The 18,456-nt window shown below is 36.1% G+C and overlaps 1 protein-coding gene across 2 annotated transcripts in view; it reads left to right on the forward strand.

Moving 5' to 3' along the window:
• LOC122809624 (cytochrome P450 2J6-like) overlaps positions 1 to 18,456 on the forward strand; it is a 673,826-nt gene that overhangs the window by 160,577 nt on the left and 494,793 nt on the right. For both annotated transcript variants that reach the window (XM_044081258.1, XM_044081257.1), the window contains exon 2: positions 14,119 to 14,281. In XM_044081258.1, coding sequence (XP_043937193.1) covers positions 14,119 to 14,281 — 163 coding nt within the window. The remainder of the gene's footprint in view (positions 1 to 14,118; positions 14,282 to 18,456) is intronic.

Raw genomic sequence — 18,456 nt, forward strand, 5'->3', positions numbered from 1 at the left:
TCAGCCTGGAGGACAGCAGCTAGATACAGTGGCCCAAGAACAGCAAGCTACAGGCATGGGGGCCTGCTGCAGAGCCACCGCTAACACCAAATGAAGAGTTTCTGTCCGCTATCAGAGATCCAGAAAGCTCAGTGGAAAGTACACAACATTATTGCTCTTGGCGCTGATTTTTCTGGGAGGACAAGTATGTGCCAGAATGAGCTTCCAGGTAAGATCCACATGCCAATTTATAACATTTTATTGTATAGTAAAATATTGTAAGAGATACTTCAAGTTTTATTTATTTATTTATTTATTCATTTATTTATTATTCATTTATTTATTTTGGTGGTTGAACCTATTGATAAATTGATATAGTCAACAACACATTTTTTATTCATTACACATGGGCTTTGGGTTGACTTGTTAGCCAAGTTTCAGCTAAAAGTATTGTTAATGGACATATAAAGACAAAAATTCTGTCTCCATGTATTATTGGAATTGTGTTGATTGTGTCCTTCCTGTGTTATTGGAATTGTGATGATTGTATCCTTACCTTTTGCTTAACTTCTTCCAGGACTATCCTCCATAGCAGGTATAGAGTCATCTGCACATGGTAAGGCAAACGTTTTTGTTTGATTATTGATGACCATTTGTTAGAAGTATACATTTACTCATATGTGTGAGGTGGGCGTCATGCGTGTGTGTGTGTGTGTGTGTGTGTGTGTGTGTGTGTGTGTGTGTGTGTGTGTGTGTGTGTGTGTGTGTGTGTGTGTGTGTGTGTGTGTGTGTGCATATATATATATATATATATATATATATATATATATATATATATATATATTGCTGTACCATTTGTGATTGTGGCACCAGTGTTATTCTGTTATCATATATTAAGTTGTAGTGTAGGTATTAATTTCTTTCCTGAGTTTGTTGCTTATTATCACAGGTGATCCTGACAGTGGAAGTATAGTACTCTTACCACCTGATGTCAGAGTATCAGCAGACTGTTGATGAAGATGGCACAGTTGGGGGGTGCAGAGGTTAAATCTGACACTGAAGCTGACACTCAGCCATCCCCTGTATTTCCATCAGATACAGCCAGTAGGCCTATGCATACCTATTCCAGTGAGCCCTCAGATATTAGACAGGTGGAGGGAGACACATTTGATCACTGATCCTGGTGTGTCTTTACATGCCATTCAACATATGTTTAGGGCCATCATGGAGGTGGAGGCACATTCCAATATGGCCTCAGACGACATGCTTAGGGTTGTAGATGTGGCATGGGCTGACATGCATGACTGCCTCTGCCATGCTGCCGATTCAATGGATCAGAAGAATGACATGATGGAATGGGCAGTGCCTGTGACTGAACATCTGCTGGGAGGGCGACAGCGTCCTTGTGGACATAGGTCAGGCACACCATCTAATGTTAACCAATGTGGCTGTGCCTGATTATACTCCCTTAGTGACACTGCTTCCACTGTTCCATCAGTGATTGAGGTGCAAATACCTAGACATGGTAGGCCATAGCTTTGTGGTCCTTGGTGTACTCATAAGGAGAGCTTGTCCTGCAGCAGACATCAGTTACATTCAGGTAGCAGCAGTACATGTTACCAGGGGCATGGATGTGCCAGTGCAATTCCTGGCAGAGCCAGTTATTGGGTCAGAGGCGATGATGAACTGTTATCTGCAACATACATGACTCACACCTGTCCCATATACCAGGATGTAGAGCTAGCACAGAGCTTGGCTGTGTTCTTGCAGACACTCACACACACATTTCACCTTGAGTGCCCATACAGACAGAAACACGTAACAGTTACACTGGTCAGATGACAAGCTTAAAGCTCATTCCATCTCAGTGGGCATTTGATACTACCAGATTTCAGTCTGTCTTTCTTACTCAGATGCACTGCTACCTTTTGTGTCAGCCTTGGCCTCCTGCCCACCCAAACAAAACCCTGTGCAAATGATAGCTATGCCATATCCTTGATTTTCTATCTTTTGGATTCAGGGATACATATGTCTTTTGTCAGATAATCAGGGTGCGAAGCTAACTGAGTGCTTAGTATATATGTGTTTGCGATGCTGTTTTAAAAATCATACTACTTTCTTACAGGCTTTTGTAATGTGTGAATCTTTGTTTTATGAGGCATATTAATTGATAGAGAACAAATGTGTTGACATAATTCAGTGCTGTCACATATTGATCTCATTGCTGTAGTTCACACACCTTCTACTTAGGTACATTTGCAAGTAACAGTATTCAAGGATATGGCATTAGTTTGTGTTCTTAGCCATTTATTTTCCTATTCCAGGTTCAACACTTACCCTGATAGTCCAGCAGTTACAAGTGTTTTAATTCAGAGCTAACTCTGTCTGATGCTAGCAGTACACAGCCATTACATGGGTAAGTAAAGGCTGTGAGCACTGTCTGGCATCAATGCTACTGTATGTATGTGCATAGGATGAAGGTTTTACCTCCTTAGCTGGTGAGCATGTGGGCAATCCATTGTCACTTGGCCAGGGCAAGGGCATATTGTGCATGCCTTCATCTTCTTACACCCACAGCGACTGGTGGTTCCCCCTCTGACTTCTCACTTGCATGTGGCCATGGTGGCCTTGACAGTGGTGGTGGGATGTGTGCACCTTCTCCTTGGTTTTCCTGCTGAAGTTGTTTTCTCAGAATATTGTGAAGGATGGCATAGACAGTAAAATTTTCAGCACATGTATGGCAATTATACCGCAGGGTTCCCCGAGATGTACCTAGGCACTGTTACCATGACTTAAGCAGCCCAAACATGCTCTATGATATTTCTTGTTTGCCTCATTATAGTGTTCTTCAGTTGCTGTGTGTGCATTTCTGATGGGCATCATCAGCCACAGTTCAAGTGCATAACCTGCATCACCCAGTAAGTGACTCTGTGGGATATCTCTCATAGAAAACATCTGATAGAGTTGAGAGTTGTGCCAGATATGTGAGTCGTGGTATCGTGGTAACTACTTGTGTTGCCAGCACACACATTCAGGATGATTCCCTTAGCATTACACATGACCTAGCAGTTAATGGCATGGCAGCCCTTTCTGTTTATATACACCCTTCCCTGTTCCCTTGGTGATGATTTGATTTCAATGTGTGTACATTCTATGTCACCCAATACTTTAGAGTAGTGTGCTGCAGGGTAGAACTCCTGCATAGTTGTGGCTCTGTCTTCAGGTGTACAGGGAAAATGTATGTAGTCACTGGCATGTTATAGCATAGCATTCAGGAAGTGATGTAAGATACTGGATGCTGGATGCCTGTGACACCCAAGCCTGTCCTCTGTTGGTCTCTGGGAAGTTCCTGTAGCTAACATTCTAAGTGATACACATACCTTAGTCTCCACTGGTATTGGTTCCCCTTGGTTTACCCTTGCTCTCAGTTGAGGATGACAAAGGTTGAAGAGTTCCTGCAGTGTGTCTCTATCCACCCTGTAGCTCTCTACAATTTCCACCTCATGCAAACAATGAAATGTTAAATGGGGTCTAAATACCCTTCTCTTTCTTGTTCAATGTCTATTAGCAGCAGCAGCAGCATAGACTTGGGCCTGTTGTATATACACTTGAATAAGAGCAACAGCAGCCCTAACATTGTTTCTGTAGTCTATCCATGCCGTACTTAAATTCTTCCCCTTTTTACAGTTCTCCATTATGACTTTATTTAACAACAAATGATCCTTTGTTCCATATGACTTTCTTTTATTACCATTTTGTTCTATTGCTATGATTGAGTTTTCTTCTAAATGACTATAAACTATGTTGGCATCAATTCCAGTGTATAGTTTATACATCATCAGAAGGCAAGTTATTGGCATATAGTTTTTAGGATAGCTTTACGGTTCGCTCTTAAGTAGTTGTATTCTTTTTCTTGTTATTAACCAGGCTGGTTTCTGTTTGGGTGTGCATATAAACAGTACTTAATCATGGCTAAATCTTCATGTAAAGATATTAATACTTTAAGCCAGAAACTAGGTACTGCATCTGGGCCTGGGGCTTTCCATTTAGGAGCTTTTGTTAACTTTGTTTCAGTCTCTCTGGCTTTTACTTCTTCCCATTCCATATCATGTATATTTGAACTTTTTTTCTTTTACTTCTTCTATTCATTTAGCATCTTTGTTATGTTCCACAGGCTATTCACAGATATTTCTCCAAAATGTATCTATTTCTTCTTTTTTGGTGGTGTTTCAGTTATTTTACCTTGTTTCCCAATTCTCTATAAAACTTCTTGGCTCATCAATAAATTTCTTGTTTTGTAAATGTCTTTATATTTATCTGCATATCTCCTGAGTTTTTTTCTGTCTGTGCTGATATTTTGGTTTATTGTTTGCAATAGTGCACAGTAGATCCTGATCTATTCTGATACTGCACATTCCTTTTGTCCCATCTATCTTGCTGCATATTTTTGTGAATGTGTTCCCTCTTCTATACTCTTCTAACAGTGATATTTCTTGCCTTAATTGCTTTATAGTTTTCTCTATTTGATACTTGCATGATGGCATTCAATTTCTCCCCTTCATTTCCATTACTACCCTGTGTTTCTGTGGCAAGACTTGATCTGTTATTAATTTAGTTGCACAGTAATATAGCCTATTTACTTCTGTTATATCGCATATGGATAATTCTAATTACTATGTTCATTTGTTTTATCAAACTTCTAACTTTTTGGGTTTTGCTCACTTTCTGTAGTCCATTTCTTTCATTGATCTTAATGTCTGTCAATTTCTATTAAACCAGGCAACTCTTTTCATAGATCATTTTCTTCTAAACTGAGGGCACATTCTTTGTTCTTCATTTCCTAAGTGCATTCTATAGAAAGTTCCAGAATATTTTCCTGTGCCACATGCTCATCTGTTTCATCCTGTGTAATCCTTTGCACTTTCATATGGGAACTCACCGGCCTATCACTCCACAAAATTGACTGCATCAGAGTGGCCCCAGTTTACTGTTCCTTCCCTTGCTGTGCAACTCCAACTGAACATTTGTACTGGTTTCCTGTGGAAGAATCTAAAGTATCTTCTTAAGGCAAATGATCAGATGTTTTCCACTCCACTGGTTTCTCCTTAATTTGGGGATCCATTGCTCTGGCCTGCTGTGATGTTATCTGAGTTAAATTTTCTATACTAAACCCTTCACTTCATAGGTAATCCATAACCTCATTTTCTACTTCTTTAACTTCTCCATTAGTAATCTTCTTTTTCTACTTTTCCTCATTCTTTTCTTATTTTTATATTGTAAACATTTCCATGTCTTGGATACCTTTGCCTGTATGTCTCTTCAATGGTCCTGCTCTTTTTGTTTTGATTAGTTTTGTTTTTTCAGTTGCATAAATATTATACCATATTAGATATCTTTTTCTTTCCCATGCCCATATTTCTTCTTCAGATGTCTCCTGATCCTCCTGTTTCTCCTTACTATAGAGACTCATTCCGTCATGCTGTTTTGTAACCTGTTAGACTTTCTACACTAAATCCTTCATTTCATAAGTATTCCATAATGTCAACTTGCATTTTTTAACTTCTGATTTACTAATCTTCTGTTCTACATTCCTTCTTTGTGATTTTTTTTTTTATTGTGAAATTTTCCATGCCTGGATGCCTTTGCCTGTATTGCTCTTTTAATATCTTTGGTGCTGCCTTTTTTGTGGTGATTAATCTGGCTTTCTCCTTTGCATAAATATTGCACCATATCAGACCTCTCTCTTTCTTTCTCATTGTTGCGATTTTTGTGGGCTGCTACTTCCTTCGACAATGGGGGGGGGGGGCATCCTCTCCCTGGGCCTGGTATAGCCCCATTGTAGGAATGCTTCTAGTGGATTCTACACTGTCATTTATTTCCAGTCCTGGTACCAGTGTGCCTACTAGGAGTGGCACTTTTTATCTCGGGTCTTGTGCATGCAGCTATCTTTTTTATTTGTTAACCTATGTCTGTCCATTATATATGCTATATAACATACAGTCTATATGTCAGTGTCATCTTAGTGATCTTTTGAAAGTACTTACCAAGACTTGAGGACTAATTCAGTTCCAGCAATACTACTCCTCTCCTTTTCTTGCTTACTTATCATCTCTCCATTTGGACCCCCTTGTATAACTTCTGTATGATCTATTGTATATTTTGATACTGATTATTCTGAATGCATAAAAAGTCTGTAAAATGATTAATTTATTTAACTTTTGTTTACTGGGAAAGTCTGACTGGGAGAGAGTCCATTTTCAGTGGAGCCCCAGGGAGAAATGCTCCAGACACATGTCTCTAAAATGTGGGAGGAAACCAGGACACCAGGAGGAAACCCATGTGAACACAGGGAGGACATGCAGACTCTGCACAGAAGGAGCATGAGCTGAGAATTGAACTAGAGAACCTTTTGCTGTAAGGCTACAACACTAACCGCTGCACCACCCTTAACTGGGGAGTGGAGTTAGTGATTGCCTAGTCTCCCTATATGTGTGTTATTAAAAAAATTAATTATAATTCTATGCTGAATTGTTGTGTGAAGTCTGATATTTTCAAAACCTTAACAGTAATGCACACTCACACATGCATATCTAGCTATATATGCATATAGTATGTGTGTGTATATGTGTGTGCGTGTGTGCGTGTGCGTGTGTGTATATATATATATATATATATATATATATATATATATATATATATATAATATAAATATATTTAGATAGATTTATATGTGGTGTAATGCATATCATTGAATCTCATGTCATGTCACTGAATTACAAATCACTCACAAAAATTCCTGAAATTTCATCATTACTGAAATCACATTTCAGTGAATCACAACTCAAAGAATAACTGTCTAAGTCTACAGACAATCTCTGTGCATGCAGTTTGAGTGGCAGTGATTCATTTTGTGTGCATTTTTTTCTCTTTTCTCACTGGTTGTGCAACGGCTTGGTTACTATGTTTAAGTAAAGTGGTACGGATGTGGTGATACAGGGGGCAAGCCCCCAGGCAAAAAAATTACTTTTTAAGGTACATTTTCTCCAATGAAGTTTTTCTGTGAAATGTGATTCCATGAAATTAGTTTTCAGTAAATTAGTGTTAGTGATTTGTTATTCAGTGAAGTGAGATTCATTAAAATAACTGTAATCATCTGTCTATCAAGACGCAATACTTATATTTCTGTAGGGTGCACATATTTTAAATTTAATTTAGGGAATCAGTTTTGGATGAGTTTTCTTGACTAGCAGTAAGAGAAAACAAATATGAAATAAAGGTAGGTCATTAAATGGCTGCAGTACTTGTCAACAGAACATATATGGTATTAGGTCAGCAGCTTGCTAATCGAACTATATGTGTTAGCCATGCAGTTTTGTACATCACAGATGAACTGTACTTTATCCATATTTAGTTAAACCTTTCAAATATTCACGCATTAATTCTATAATGAAAGCTCAGTCCTACTCAGGATTGTGGAAAAGCTTTACCAGTCCTGGAAAGCAGCAGGCATAAAGTAAAGAACCAATAATGAATAGTACAGTGTACATTGCAGGGGATACACACACACACACACACACACACACACACACACACACACACACACACACACACACACACACACACACACACACACACACACACACACACACACACACACACACACACACACACACACACACACACACACACACACACACACACACACACACACTCCATGATGATACATTGAAGTCATGTACAGGAGATTCTAGGCTGGACCTCAACTGGAAAACCAAGTATTTTAGCTAACAATGCTCCACCAGTCTGTCACTCTGTACCCTTGAAAGTTGGTGCCCAGGGGGAAAAACAAAAGTAAAACATGGAAGCCCAAAATGCTCTCAAAGTATACACTCCTAGTTTATTCATTTTACTGACTTGAGACCCCATGTAGTCTGACGGATATTTTTAGTTGAAGGATGCATATCCCTTTAGTTATAAAGATTTTCTCCATTTGGTTTGGTTCCTATATTTGACTTCTTTTTTGTCATTCCTATATGGCTAAAGTCTGATTTTTTCATCAGCTTTCTCATATGATATGGTTATTTCAAACACTATTGTGCTAGTAAATTACATAGTTAAAATTAAGCGATCTCTTTATTTCTAAGTTTCAAGTTTGGAAACAATGTCTATCAGATCACAGTGAGTACATTTAAAATGGTCAGCATATATATTCTATATTATATAGCATTGAAATTCAGTTGTCTTCTAAATACGTGCAGGGCCATTTACTCACCAAGAACTGAGGATGGATTCAATCACTCATGAGAGAGTATGGGAATGCTTCATAGTGTGATAGATCCAGGGGTGGCTCGTCCTATCGGACTGCCGGACTGCAGCCCTCCCACCTAGAAAATAATAAAAAAAAAAAAAATCTGTAAAACATAAAAACAAAGACTGCCTTTACCAGCAGTCCTGATATGGACACAGAGATAACAAAGGTACCCAACAATCATTGCTGTGAGGTACCAGGAATCTGTGCGGTGATGACCGCACAGAACAGAGGAGCTCTGGACTGCTTCAGCCGCAGTTATGACCAATGAGGACTACTGATCTGCTCTCACAGGACATTTTCAGTGCGCGGGCTTCGGGTAGGTGTTTGGATTGTGGGCTTGCTTGCTGTTCAGTTGCTGGATCAAAGGCTTCGTGGATCGGTCTGTTTGTTCAGTCACTTGGATCAGTCTGTGGCTTGCTTGTTGTTCGGGTGATGGCTGGGCTTGGTCTCACGGATCAGTCCGGTCGCTGGGCTTACTTGGATCAGTCAGTCTGTGGCTTGCTGTTTGGTCGGTCAAGGGCTGAGTGTTGGTCGCTGGGCTAGGTGTGTGTGTGTGTAAAATGCCCCAGTTACTATATACTGGTGGCTAGAAAGAGCAAATGGTGGTGGGTAGAGATACTCAGGCTTGAACCCTGTACCTTGTATGCAGGTGTTAAGGACCTGAATTCCCTACCCACCACCATTTGTAAAAAAAAAATTGCAGATTTTTGCCTCATATGTGATCTGATCTGTTCCTCATAATATCTGTGGTTTCTAAATACTGCAATGCTTGATATTTGATGGTGCATTGGTAGCATTGTTGCCTCACAGCTGCAGGTTCTCAGGTTTGATTCTTGGCTGGGGTGCCTTCTGTGTGGGGTCTGCATCTTCTCCCTGTGTTTGTGTGGGTTTGCTTTTGTGTCCTCCCATGTTACAAAGAAATGTCTGCATTATTTCTTCCTGGGCCTTTGCTGAAAATTGTTTTTTTGTTCCAAGTCAGATTGTCCTGATTAACAAATGTTAAATAAAATTGACAGGCATTTGAATTTCAGACTTCAGGTTTCTGAATGTTTAACTCCTTGCATATTTGATGCAAGGAATGCGGTAGCATTGTTGCCTCGCAGCTATAGGTTTTCTGGTTTGATTCTTGGCTGGGGTTCCTTCTGTGTGGAGTCTGCATCTCATCATAGTGTTTGTGTGGATTTGCTCTGGTGTCCTGCCATTTTACAAAGACATGTGTCTGCAGTATTTCTCCCTGGGCCTCTGCTGAAAATTGTTTTTGTTCCATCAGAAGTAAAATTGACATTGAATTTCAGACTTCATATTCTTCAGAAAATGCATAGTAACACAACCTTTTACACAACCCTTTATTTTAGCAATTTTCTAAGATGAATATTTGAAATTTGTCCTTATTTTTGGGACTGTATTACCCCATTATTGGCTTTGTCCAGTTTTTTTGTGCTAAGGTTGACAGCTATGGCAAGAACTGAATTCACTGAATATGTTTGAGGGCTGTATTCCCTCATTACTGGGTTTGTCCAGGTGTGTTGTGCTAAGAGGTTGACTGCTATGGTGAGAACTGAATTCATTAAATGATAGCCATTTAAGTTTCAGTCTTCCTCTCTTTCACAAAGCAGCCGATTTGGCGTAGTGGTATGTTACTCTGACTGTTTTGCACAGGGACCTTGGCAGTAAAATGTATGGTGGTAACGTAGCATTTTTCTTTCACAGAGCAGGTGATTTGACATAGTGGTATGTTGCTCTGACTGTTTTGCACAGGGATATTGGTAGTAAAATGTATGCTGGTAACACAGCATTTTTCTTTCACAAAGCAGCTGATTTGGCATAGTGGTATGTTGTTCTGACTCTTTTGCACAGGGATCTTGGCAGTAAAATGTATGGTGGTAACACAGTATTTTATTCTAGCAACTTTCCAAGATTATACAAGCAATGTTTAATGTGTCCCTAGTTTTTGGCCTTTTGACACCCCCCCCAATAAATGTGGCTTTTTCCAGATTTCTTGTGCTGCGAAGTTGAGATGCAGTTGAGTATTGAGTAGATTTTACAAGGAGCTGAGAGCTGCAGGGGAAGAGAAGTTTAGTGCTGCTTATGCTAAGGCAGCTTGCATTGTTAGCAGCACAACAGGTTGTGTACTTGCTTTTGATGCAGAAGGTTGTTGGTTCTACCCCCACAAGGGGTGAATGCTGCCGTACTGAAAAAGTTAAGATACTAACTCTGAGCCTGTTATCAGTTTGCCGTCCATTTCCTATTGCAATATTACTAGCTTATCATTTTTAATGTAATATAGGCAATTTATTCCTCAGGGGCATCAGACGCTTTATTTTTCGATGAAACCATGAAATGTAAAGGTGTTTGCTAGCAGCAACCTCTTCATTAGTTACAGATTTATTTAATGTGGAATTATTTAGATTACTTTTTTACTTCAGAGATTGTGCATATTTACTGATAATGGTGGACTGTAGAATTGTGCATATTTACTGATAATGGTGGACTGTAGAATTGTGCATATTTACTGATAATGGTGGACTGTAGAAGTTTGAGTAGACTTATGATGGAAATGTTCTGAACTGGGAAGTTTTGCCATTATTGGTGCATGCATTTTGTTTCATTGTTTACTGGAAAAATGTTCAAAACAATAGGAAGGTGTATCAACGAGCACATTTATGTTTCATATGCAAGGGGCCTATGATTTGAAAACAGCCCAGAATTAATCGTTATCTGCCACTGGTAAAATCTATTTTCTTTGAATGTGGGTTTCAATGCTGTTTCAATGAATGTGAGTTTCAAGGGCAGAGAAGTTTTAATGCTAAGGTTGTTTAGCAGATGGCTTAGTGTTTGTGCTGTAAAATGCAAAATAAAACTTTCAAATGAAGTCCAAATCATCATAGAAGTAAATCAGTATGCACATTAGTGTTTATGGTAAATGGAGTGAAACAGAATGAAATAGATTAATGTATCATTGGAATGGCTGCAGGGGGAGGCTCCATGATTTTGTGAGGGGGAAGGGCGGCAAACATAAAGACAGCCCCAGCTGAACTATACCTCCCAACTGTCCGGATTTTCAAAGAATGAATAGATTTATGCTTCTTATTTTTGGTTTGTTCTTCATAAAATTTGTGGTTTTCTGGCAAAATCATTTAGGAATTAAGTCACTAAATAATGACACACTGAGTTTCAGACTTCATAAAAATGCATGCTAAAGTAAGACCTGTTGTTCTATCAACTGTCTCAGTTTATACAAGAGCAATTTTTAGTACTGTTTATATGTTCCCTCAATATAATTGGCCTTGTCCAGATTTATTGCATTAACAGGTTGAGAGGTACATGCAAATAAATTGCTTTATAGAATTAGGCATAGCCAAACCTCTCAACTGTCCCTGATTTTGGCTCAAAATGTTGCTCTTCCCTTAATAATCCCTCTGCAAAATAGCAATTTTGGAAGAATACATGGAGGGTTTACAATTAAGAAATAACTGTAAAAATCAGAGTCATAGATTACTTTTATTTCAGAAATGCATGTAAATTCTTTTATTTTGTCAGCTACTCAAGTTAACAGTACTAATATTAAAGTGTCCCTTCTTTGACAGGTTCCCAGCTGTATTGTGTGGCTATTTTATATTTTTACATCACATTTTTGGTTCATTTTTCATAAAATTGTGTTTTTTTTTGGCAAATTAGTGACAAATCATTAAAGACTGAAGTTAGAAAATAATGACAGACATTTGAGTTTCAGATTTCATACCATTCAGAAAATTCATACTAATGCAAGACCTATTCTATTATATTTCTAAGTTTATAAGAGCAATATTTTAAAAAAAATTGTCCTTATTTTTGGGCCTTTGTCTCACTTCTTTATATGGCTTTGTCCAGATTTCTTGCTTTGAGGTTGAGAGTTATGACAAATATGTCAGGGCCATCACAGTCAGCCAGAGACATTTCAAATTGTGACATACTTGTTGCACCCCACTCCCCCATGTAGTGACTCTGGATGCGTCAAAGCAAGGCAAGGAGTAGTTATGCAGTGTAAATGTGCAGAGTACCCCCCCCCCATCCAAGGTAGACACAAGTACTAGAGTGGCTTTTCATCTGTCCTTGATTTTTGCAGAGTGGTCTGGTTTCTGTCATATTTTTTGTACTGTTGATTTATGCTTATTACTCAAAGTGCCTGTTACTCTGTGTTTAATAGGAATACTTTAATGACCATCATCAGGTAAGCTTGCCTGAGATCGTAAGATGCAAGTAAGCTTTAATAAGCATACTGTTAAAGAATTGCCAACATTGAAATCCTTTCTGCTGTTGCCATGTAGAGAATACTTAACTAGATAATGTATAGGTCTCGGGTATTGAAATGCATATGATAGTATTTGTAATAAAGGACAGGATTACATTATTTTAAGAAGCTCATTATACTTGGAGACTTCCAGTCATCTCTGTAGGCTTTACCCGTAAACTAAACAGAATGCCAGTCGTGTGGTCCATAATCCTTTTAAGCAATGTATCTTGAGCCTATTTCTTCTTTGCTCTTCATTTTTTACTTTGATCATGTTTTCCCCATGAAACAAGTAGATAGTTGTCAGGCAGCAGGTCTTTTTTTGGATAAGAAACATTTTTACAAGTGGGGGCATCAGAGATTTCTACTTTCAGCATGTTACTTGGTACTTTAATAAAGCTGAATATAAATTATAATTAGAACTGCAGTGCAAGAAGTGGTTTGAGTTGAGTGCTGCTTGTTTTTCTTATACTTGATTTTGACTGGCATTTCATTAATGTATTTAAAAAGTAATTTATTTTTTCATGCCTCACAACCTTTTTGTTTCCATCTAGATGTTAAGTAAGCTGTCATGCAGCCAATGCATTGAAATATTTTTATTCTTTTGCACTTCATTTTGTCTTGATTGGACTCTCATAATGACGGTTTGGCACCCAGGGCAGTGTATTTAGTTAGATTTTGTGGTTTTGAGCATAGCTCCTCCCCTTTCTAGTCAGCCACACCCATTCCCATTGACCCCACCCATTCAGCTGTCCCCTGCAGCCCCCCTTTGATTTGAAGTCACCAGCCGCCACTGGATAGATCACTTAAGCTGTATTTAACATTCAGGTCTGAAAATAGCAAAAGTCGGAACTGCATTTCATGAGTATGGTAGAAGCCAATTTAATTCAGAATGCCTTTGAAAAAATGTTCTGCAGTGCTCCTAATGATCAACAATTTTTCCCATTTCATGATATCAGAAGCAGGACATAACACTACTCTGTATATAGTGAAGTATTACCTATAGCACTCTGCCAATATGAAAACATCTGGTAGTTTATAATATGGGATCAAGGTTTCAAGTTAATAATAATTTTGTAGATTGTCTTATTATTCCTTAATCTCAATTTACTTACTGTGTGGCTCAGAGAAAGTGAATTAACCAAACATTACTTCATGATTGTTTCTCCAAAGAGACACTGATGCCCCTAACAGGTTTACCCTTTTGGGAAGAAAAAGGGTCTCTGTTTTTAGTTTACTTAAAATAAGCCATTCATGTAAATGTAATATGAGCATAGATATTGGACAGGAATGCGGTCTACTTTTGCATTCTGTATTTTATCTGTATAGCTGCAGCATTTCAGTACAGAGACAGACAGTGATTAACTATTGTCACTAAATTAACTACAAAATATTCTAATATTTGAAAATTGTTAATAATATCATTGCTTTGAGCTAAGATTTTAAACAACATGTTTTCTAGGGCTGTGATTTTTTGAAAATTATTACATTTAATAAAAGCTGAATAGGTATGAAGAACTCTAAAGAGTCTTAACAAAGTTTTTATTTTTGCTTTCAGTTGGCAAGAAAATATGGAAATGTCTACAGTATATTTCTGGGAAATAAATTAATTGTAGTGTTGAATGGGTTTCAGACTGTGAAAGATGCTTTGGTGAAGCATGCAGCTACATTTTCTGACAGGCCAAAAGACCCTGTATTTCAAAAAATGAATAAAGGAAAAGGTAAGAAAAGTTAAAATACATGGGTATTTATACTCCCTTCCTTCTTCAAATGTACAGCATCAGATGACTTGGATTCATTTAATTTGTGTGCTTTTTTCCTCAATTGATTTTATTAAAAATTTTAACAAAAAATGAATATATGGTAATAGAAATATTATAAAAGAAATATACATGTCTGAAACAACAATAATAAACAAAGAAAATAACTATTTACAATGATGTCTACTCTAAAACAAAGATTTTAAACAGAAAAATAAATGTGATGAGTAGTTGTTAGTTAATTATTAAAGTCTGTTTACTCAACAGTTCTTTGAATTTCAGCCATATATTATATGAAGAGGGGATTCTAGATGTTCTTGTCTTAATCATGATAAGTTCAAGATGACAAACCTCATTTGTCAAGTGTACAAATTCCTTCATAGTAGGAGGAGTCTGATTCTTCCAGTTCTTGGGAATGACTTTTCTTGCTAATGTGAAAATACTCCATAAAAGAGGGCATTTTATTTTTGTGATGCAAGTGGGAATAGGTGTATTAAATAAAATAAGAGATTTGGTCAGCATAAATTTATCATTAACAACAGACTGTAAGAGATGATTCATATTATCTCAGGATCTACTTCACATGACTGAAAACTCAAAATACTGAATTTCATTTGACTAAGACCACAATGCCTACTTTTCAAAATACCTAAAACGCATTTGATTGAGTCTCATTATACTTTAAGTTTACTACGCTGAATTTTAAAATACTGAATTTTTAAGCCATAGGCATGATGTATGTTTCCCTTCACCTGTGACTTCCTTGTAATAAAAAAAAATTACTGTAACTTAAAGTGCTGACTGTGAGAATACTGGTAACAGTGTAGAAAATAATGTTGTAGTGTTTCTGAAGATGGGTATGGCTTTTCACATTTTTAGTGGAAGTATCTAAAGTAATAAGGCAAATGTTCAATTTATTCCTGGCAATAGTGACAGTGTGTACAGTACTGTAAGGTAAGTAAAAGGTACCTAAGCCCTTTTCCCCACCATAGTGCTATCCTGTTGTTAGTATATATAGTTGTGAGGGTGGGGGTGCAGCCCCTCACATTGGGGGGTGTAGGGAGTGTAGCTTTCTACCTAGTTTGTTTTTATATTATCCAATTTCTGTAAAGAAGGTAATAAGTAGTTTTTACGTTGTGGAAAGATTTAGTCATTGTAAGTGTGCATATCTATGGCTTAAAATTCAGTATTTTGAAATTCAGCATTGTAAGTTTTCAGTATAATGAGACTCCATCAAAGGAGTTTTCAGTATTTTGAAAATTAGGTATTTTGAAAATTAGGTATCATTATTTCAGTTAATAAAATACAGTATTTTGAGTTTTCAGTCATGTGAAGTAGATCCATTATCCCATTATGTTTTACAATGTGTACAGTCATAAGATGTATGTTGCCACCCAGCATTAACATTCAGTTTATATCTCCAGCATCCTCTCTCTGTATTATATATCAGTTCAACTTTATGTGGTGTGATAAAGGGTCTATCTATGTAAGAACTTACAAAAATATCCTCTACCTTAGTGATGAAGTAGTTTGTTTTCAAAATTGGTTCACTTTGGGAAGTATATTTTATTAACAAGTCTAAAATAATCCCATTAACTTTCTCTGTTACATACTGTTGATTTCTTAAGTACCTTATATATTTTAGATAGACATCCTTTTCCAATTATGTTCTGGTGCATTTGAATAATGAGTAAATCAATGAATGTGGGGAAAGGATTTCTAACTATTTGTTGCATTTGCTTAATCTTATGTTCAACTAATTGTCTACAATTTTGAATTTCTGACCACATGTCTTTGCTTAACCCAAACTTATTAAAGATATGGTCAACATTTTGCAACTTTCCATTGTCTAGTGTTTGATACCAGTATGACAGGTTTTTTTTGTCTTTACATGTAGTCATTGTTGTTAAATTAAATGTATTAATACCATTTTGAGTATGGCAATTGGAAATACAAAGAAAATTCACGCTTTGTATTCAGGGTTCCTGAAATTGAAAATTTTAAAGGAGGTTATTATCGTATTCATATAATAAGAGTTAACTGTTTTTTTTTTCTATAAAATAGTCTTTTACTAACCAATGATATTTATTAGTAGCTATTTTAGTATGATATGATTTTGTTAAATTACTGGATTTACATCATCTACCCCTGAATATCTTTCCATTTGGCATTATAATTATTTAACCAAGAAATTATTGTTTTAACAATTCAGGATAAGGAATATGATTCTAAATCTGGAAGACCAATATTACCCAATTTCCAGTCTCTAATGTGGTGGTTTAAAGCCAATTTAGCGTTATTAGGAAACCATAAAAATCTCAGAAACAAAGAATTATACTTTTATATTTTTTGGGGAGTGGGAAGGATAAAGATTGTATTATATATAGAATTTTAGGAAGGATAATCATTTCAATTAAGGAGAGTCTCTCTTCCATAGTGAAAAAAATATTCCATTTACTAAGAGTTTGTTTTATGGAATTTAAGTTTTTATTGTAGTTAACGGTTGTTTTATCTTTAATATTATCAGACAAGATTATCCTTAAGTAAATGATTTTACCATCTTCATATAATGTATGTATGTAATTCCTTATCTATTTTATTAATATTATAATTAACAGGTCATATTTTAGTCTTATTCTTATTAAATCTAAGTCCTGATTTCTTCTGGAATATTTCTATTGCTTGGAATACTGCAATAAGAGAAGAATTGCAATCATTCAAAGTAAATAGGATGTCATCTGCAAATAACTATATTTTGGGGATTAAAGCATTATTTATTAGTATGCCTTTGATATTTTTATTTGAGCTTATGCAATTTGAAAAAGCTTCCATAACTACAGCAAAAAGCAATGGAGACAAGGGACAACCTTGTTTATTACCTTTAGTAATCATAATTGATTGTGAAGTATATGAGCCCTTCTTAATATATGTAAAGGGGATTTCAGAGAGAAGTTTGATTAATTGTAACACATTGTTTGAAAAATTACATCCCTTCAGTACTAATAGTAAGTACTCCCAATTGATTGAATCAAATGCACTAATGATATCCAGACTAACCAAAGTTATTTTTTAATTATTAGTATAGTCAATTATTGATAGTATTATCTTGATATTATAATAGGTGTTTCTGTTTATTATAATCCCATTCTGATTATTGTTTATCAACATTCAAAGAAATTATTTCATTGTTTTATTTTAGAGGCATAGATTTCCATAAATATTTTATAATCTACATTTAATAATCAAGTTAGTCTATATGAAGAACATTGTGTTGAGCCCTTGTCAGGTTTTAAAACTGGGAATATTAGGGTATATTTCCAGGATGGTGGTACCATTGTAAGTCCTTTAACTATTAAAAATACCACTAGTAAAATGCTTAAACCATCCTTAGTCATCATTTTGCATATTTCAGGTATTATACCATCATTTCCAGGTGCCTTATTGGGTTTTAATTTATTAATTTGAATTCTGAGTTCAGACATTGATATTGGCTTGTCAATTATTTTTATTTGAGCCTCTGATAGTCTATTTTCATTATATATTTTTGTACATGTTTTAATTAGATCTTGTTTATCCATTACTGGGTTGTGTTGATTAATCTTATTAAAATAAGACCTGAAAACATTGATAATGTCTTCCATTTCAGTAACCTTCATTTTACTGCTAGAGTAGTATAATTCTTAGATGTGGTTAGGTTTAACAATCATTTTTGTTCTAGCAGACAATTTATGCACTGATTTAGGATTTATAGAATAATTAGCTATTTTAATCTTTTCTAAATTTATCATAGTTTTATGTTGTAAAATGTCTAAATATTTACTGTTTAAACTATTTATTTTTCCATTAAGTTGTTGTATTCTTTTTGACTATTTAATTTTAACTAATTTTTTTTCTCCTGTAAATCTATCAATTCTTTGTCCCATTGTTTCATTTTTGTGCAAACCAACATGTAACTTTGCCAAGAAGTATACTTTTAAAGAGTCCCGCACAAAAATCTTTGAAGTGTTACCTGTATGATTAATTTCAGTAAAAGTTTGAATGTCTTTATTAAAAAACAAGTCTTTCATATTGGTTATATAAGCAGGAATCCTTTTAATTGGGATTTTATTACTAGAATTCAATATAACTTAAAATGT

This window comes from Protopterus annectens, chromosome 8.part0 (genome assembly GCF_019279795.1).
Source record: "Protopterus annectens isolate FY-2018-M chromosome 8.part0, PAN1.0, whole genome shotgun sequence".
NCBI lineage: Eukaryota > Metazoa > Chordata > Ceratodontiformes > Protopteridae > Protopterus > Protopterus annectens.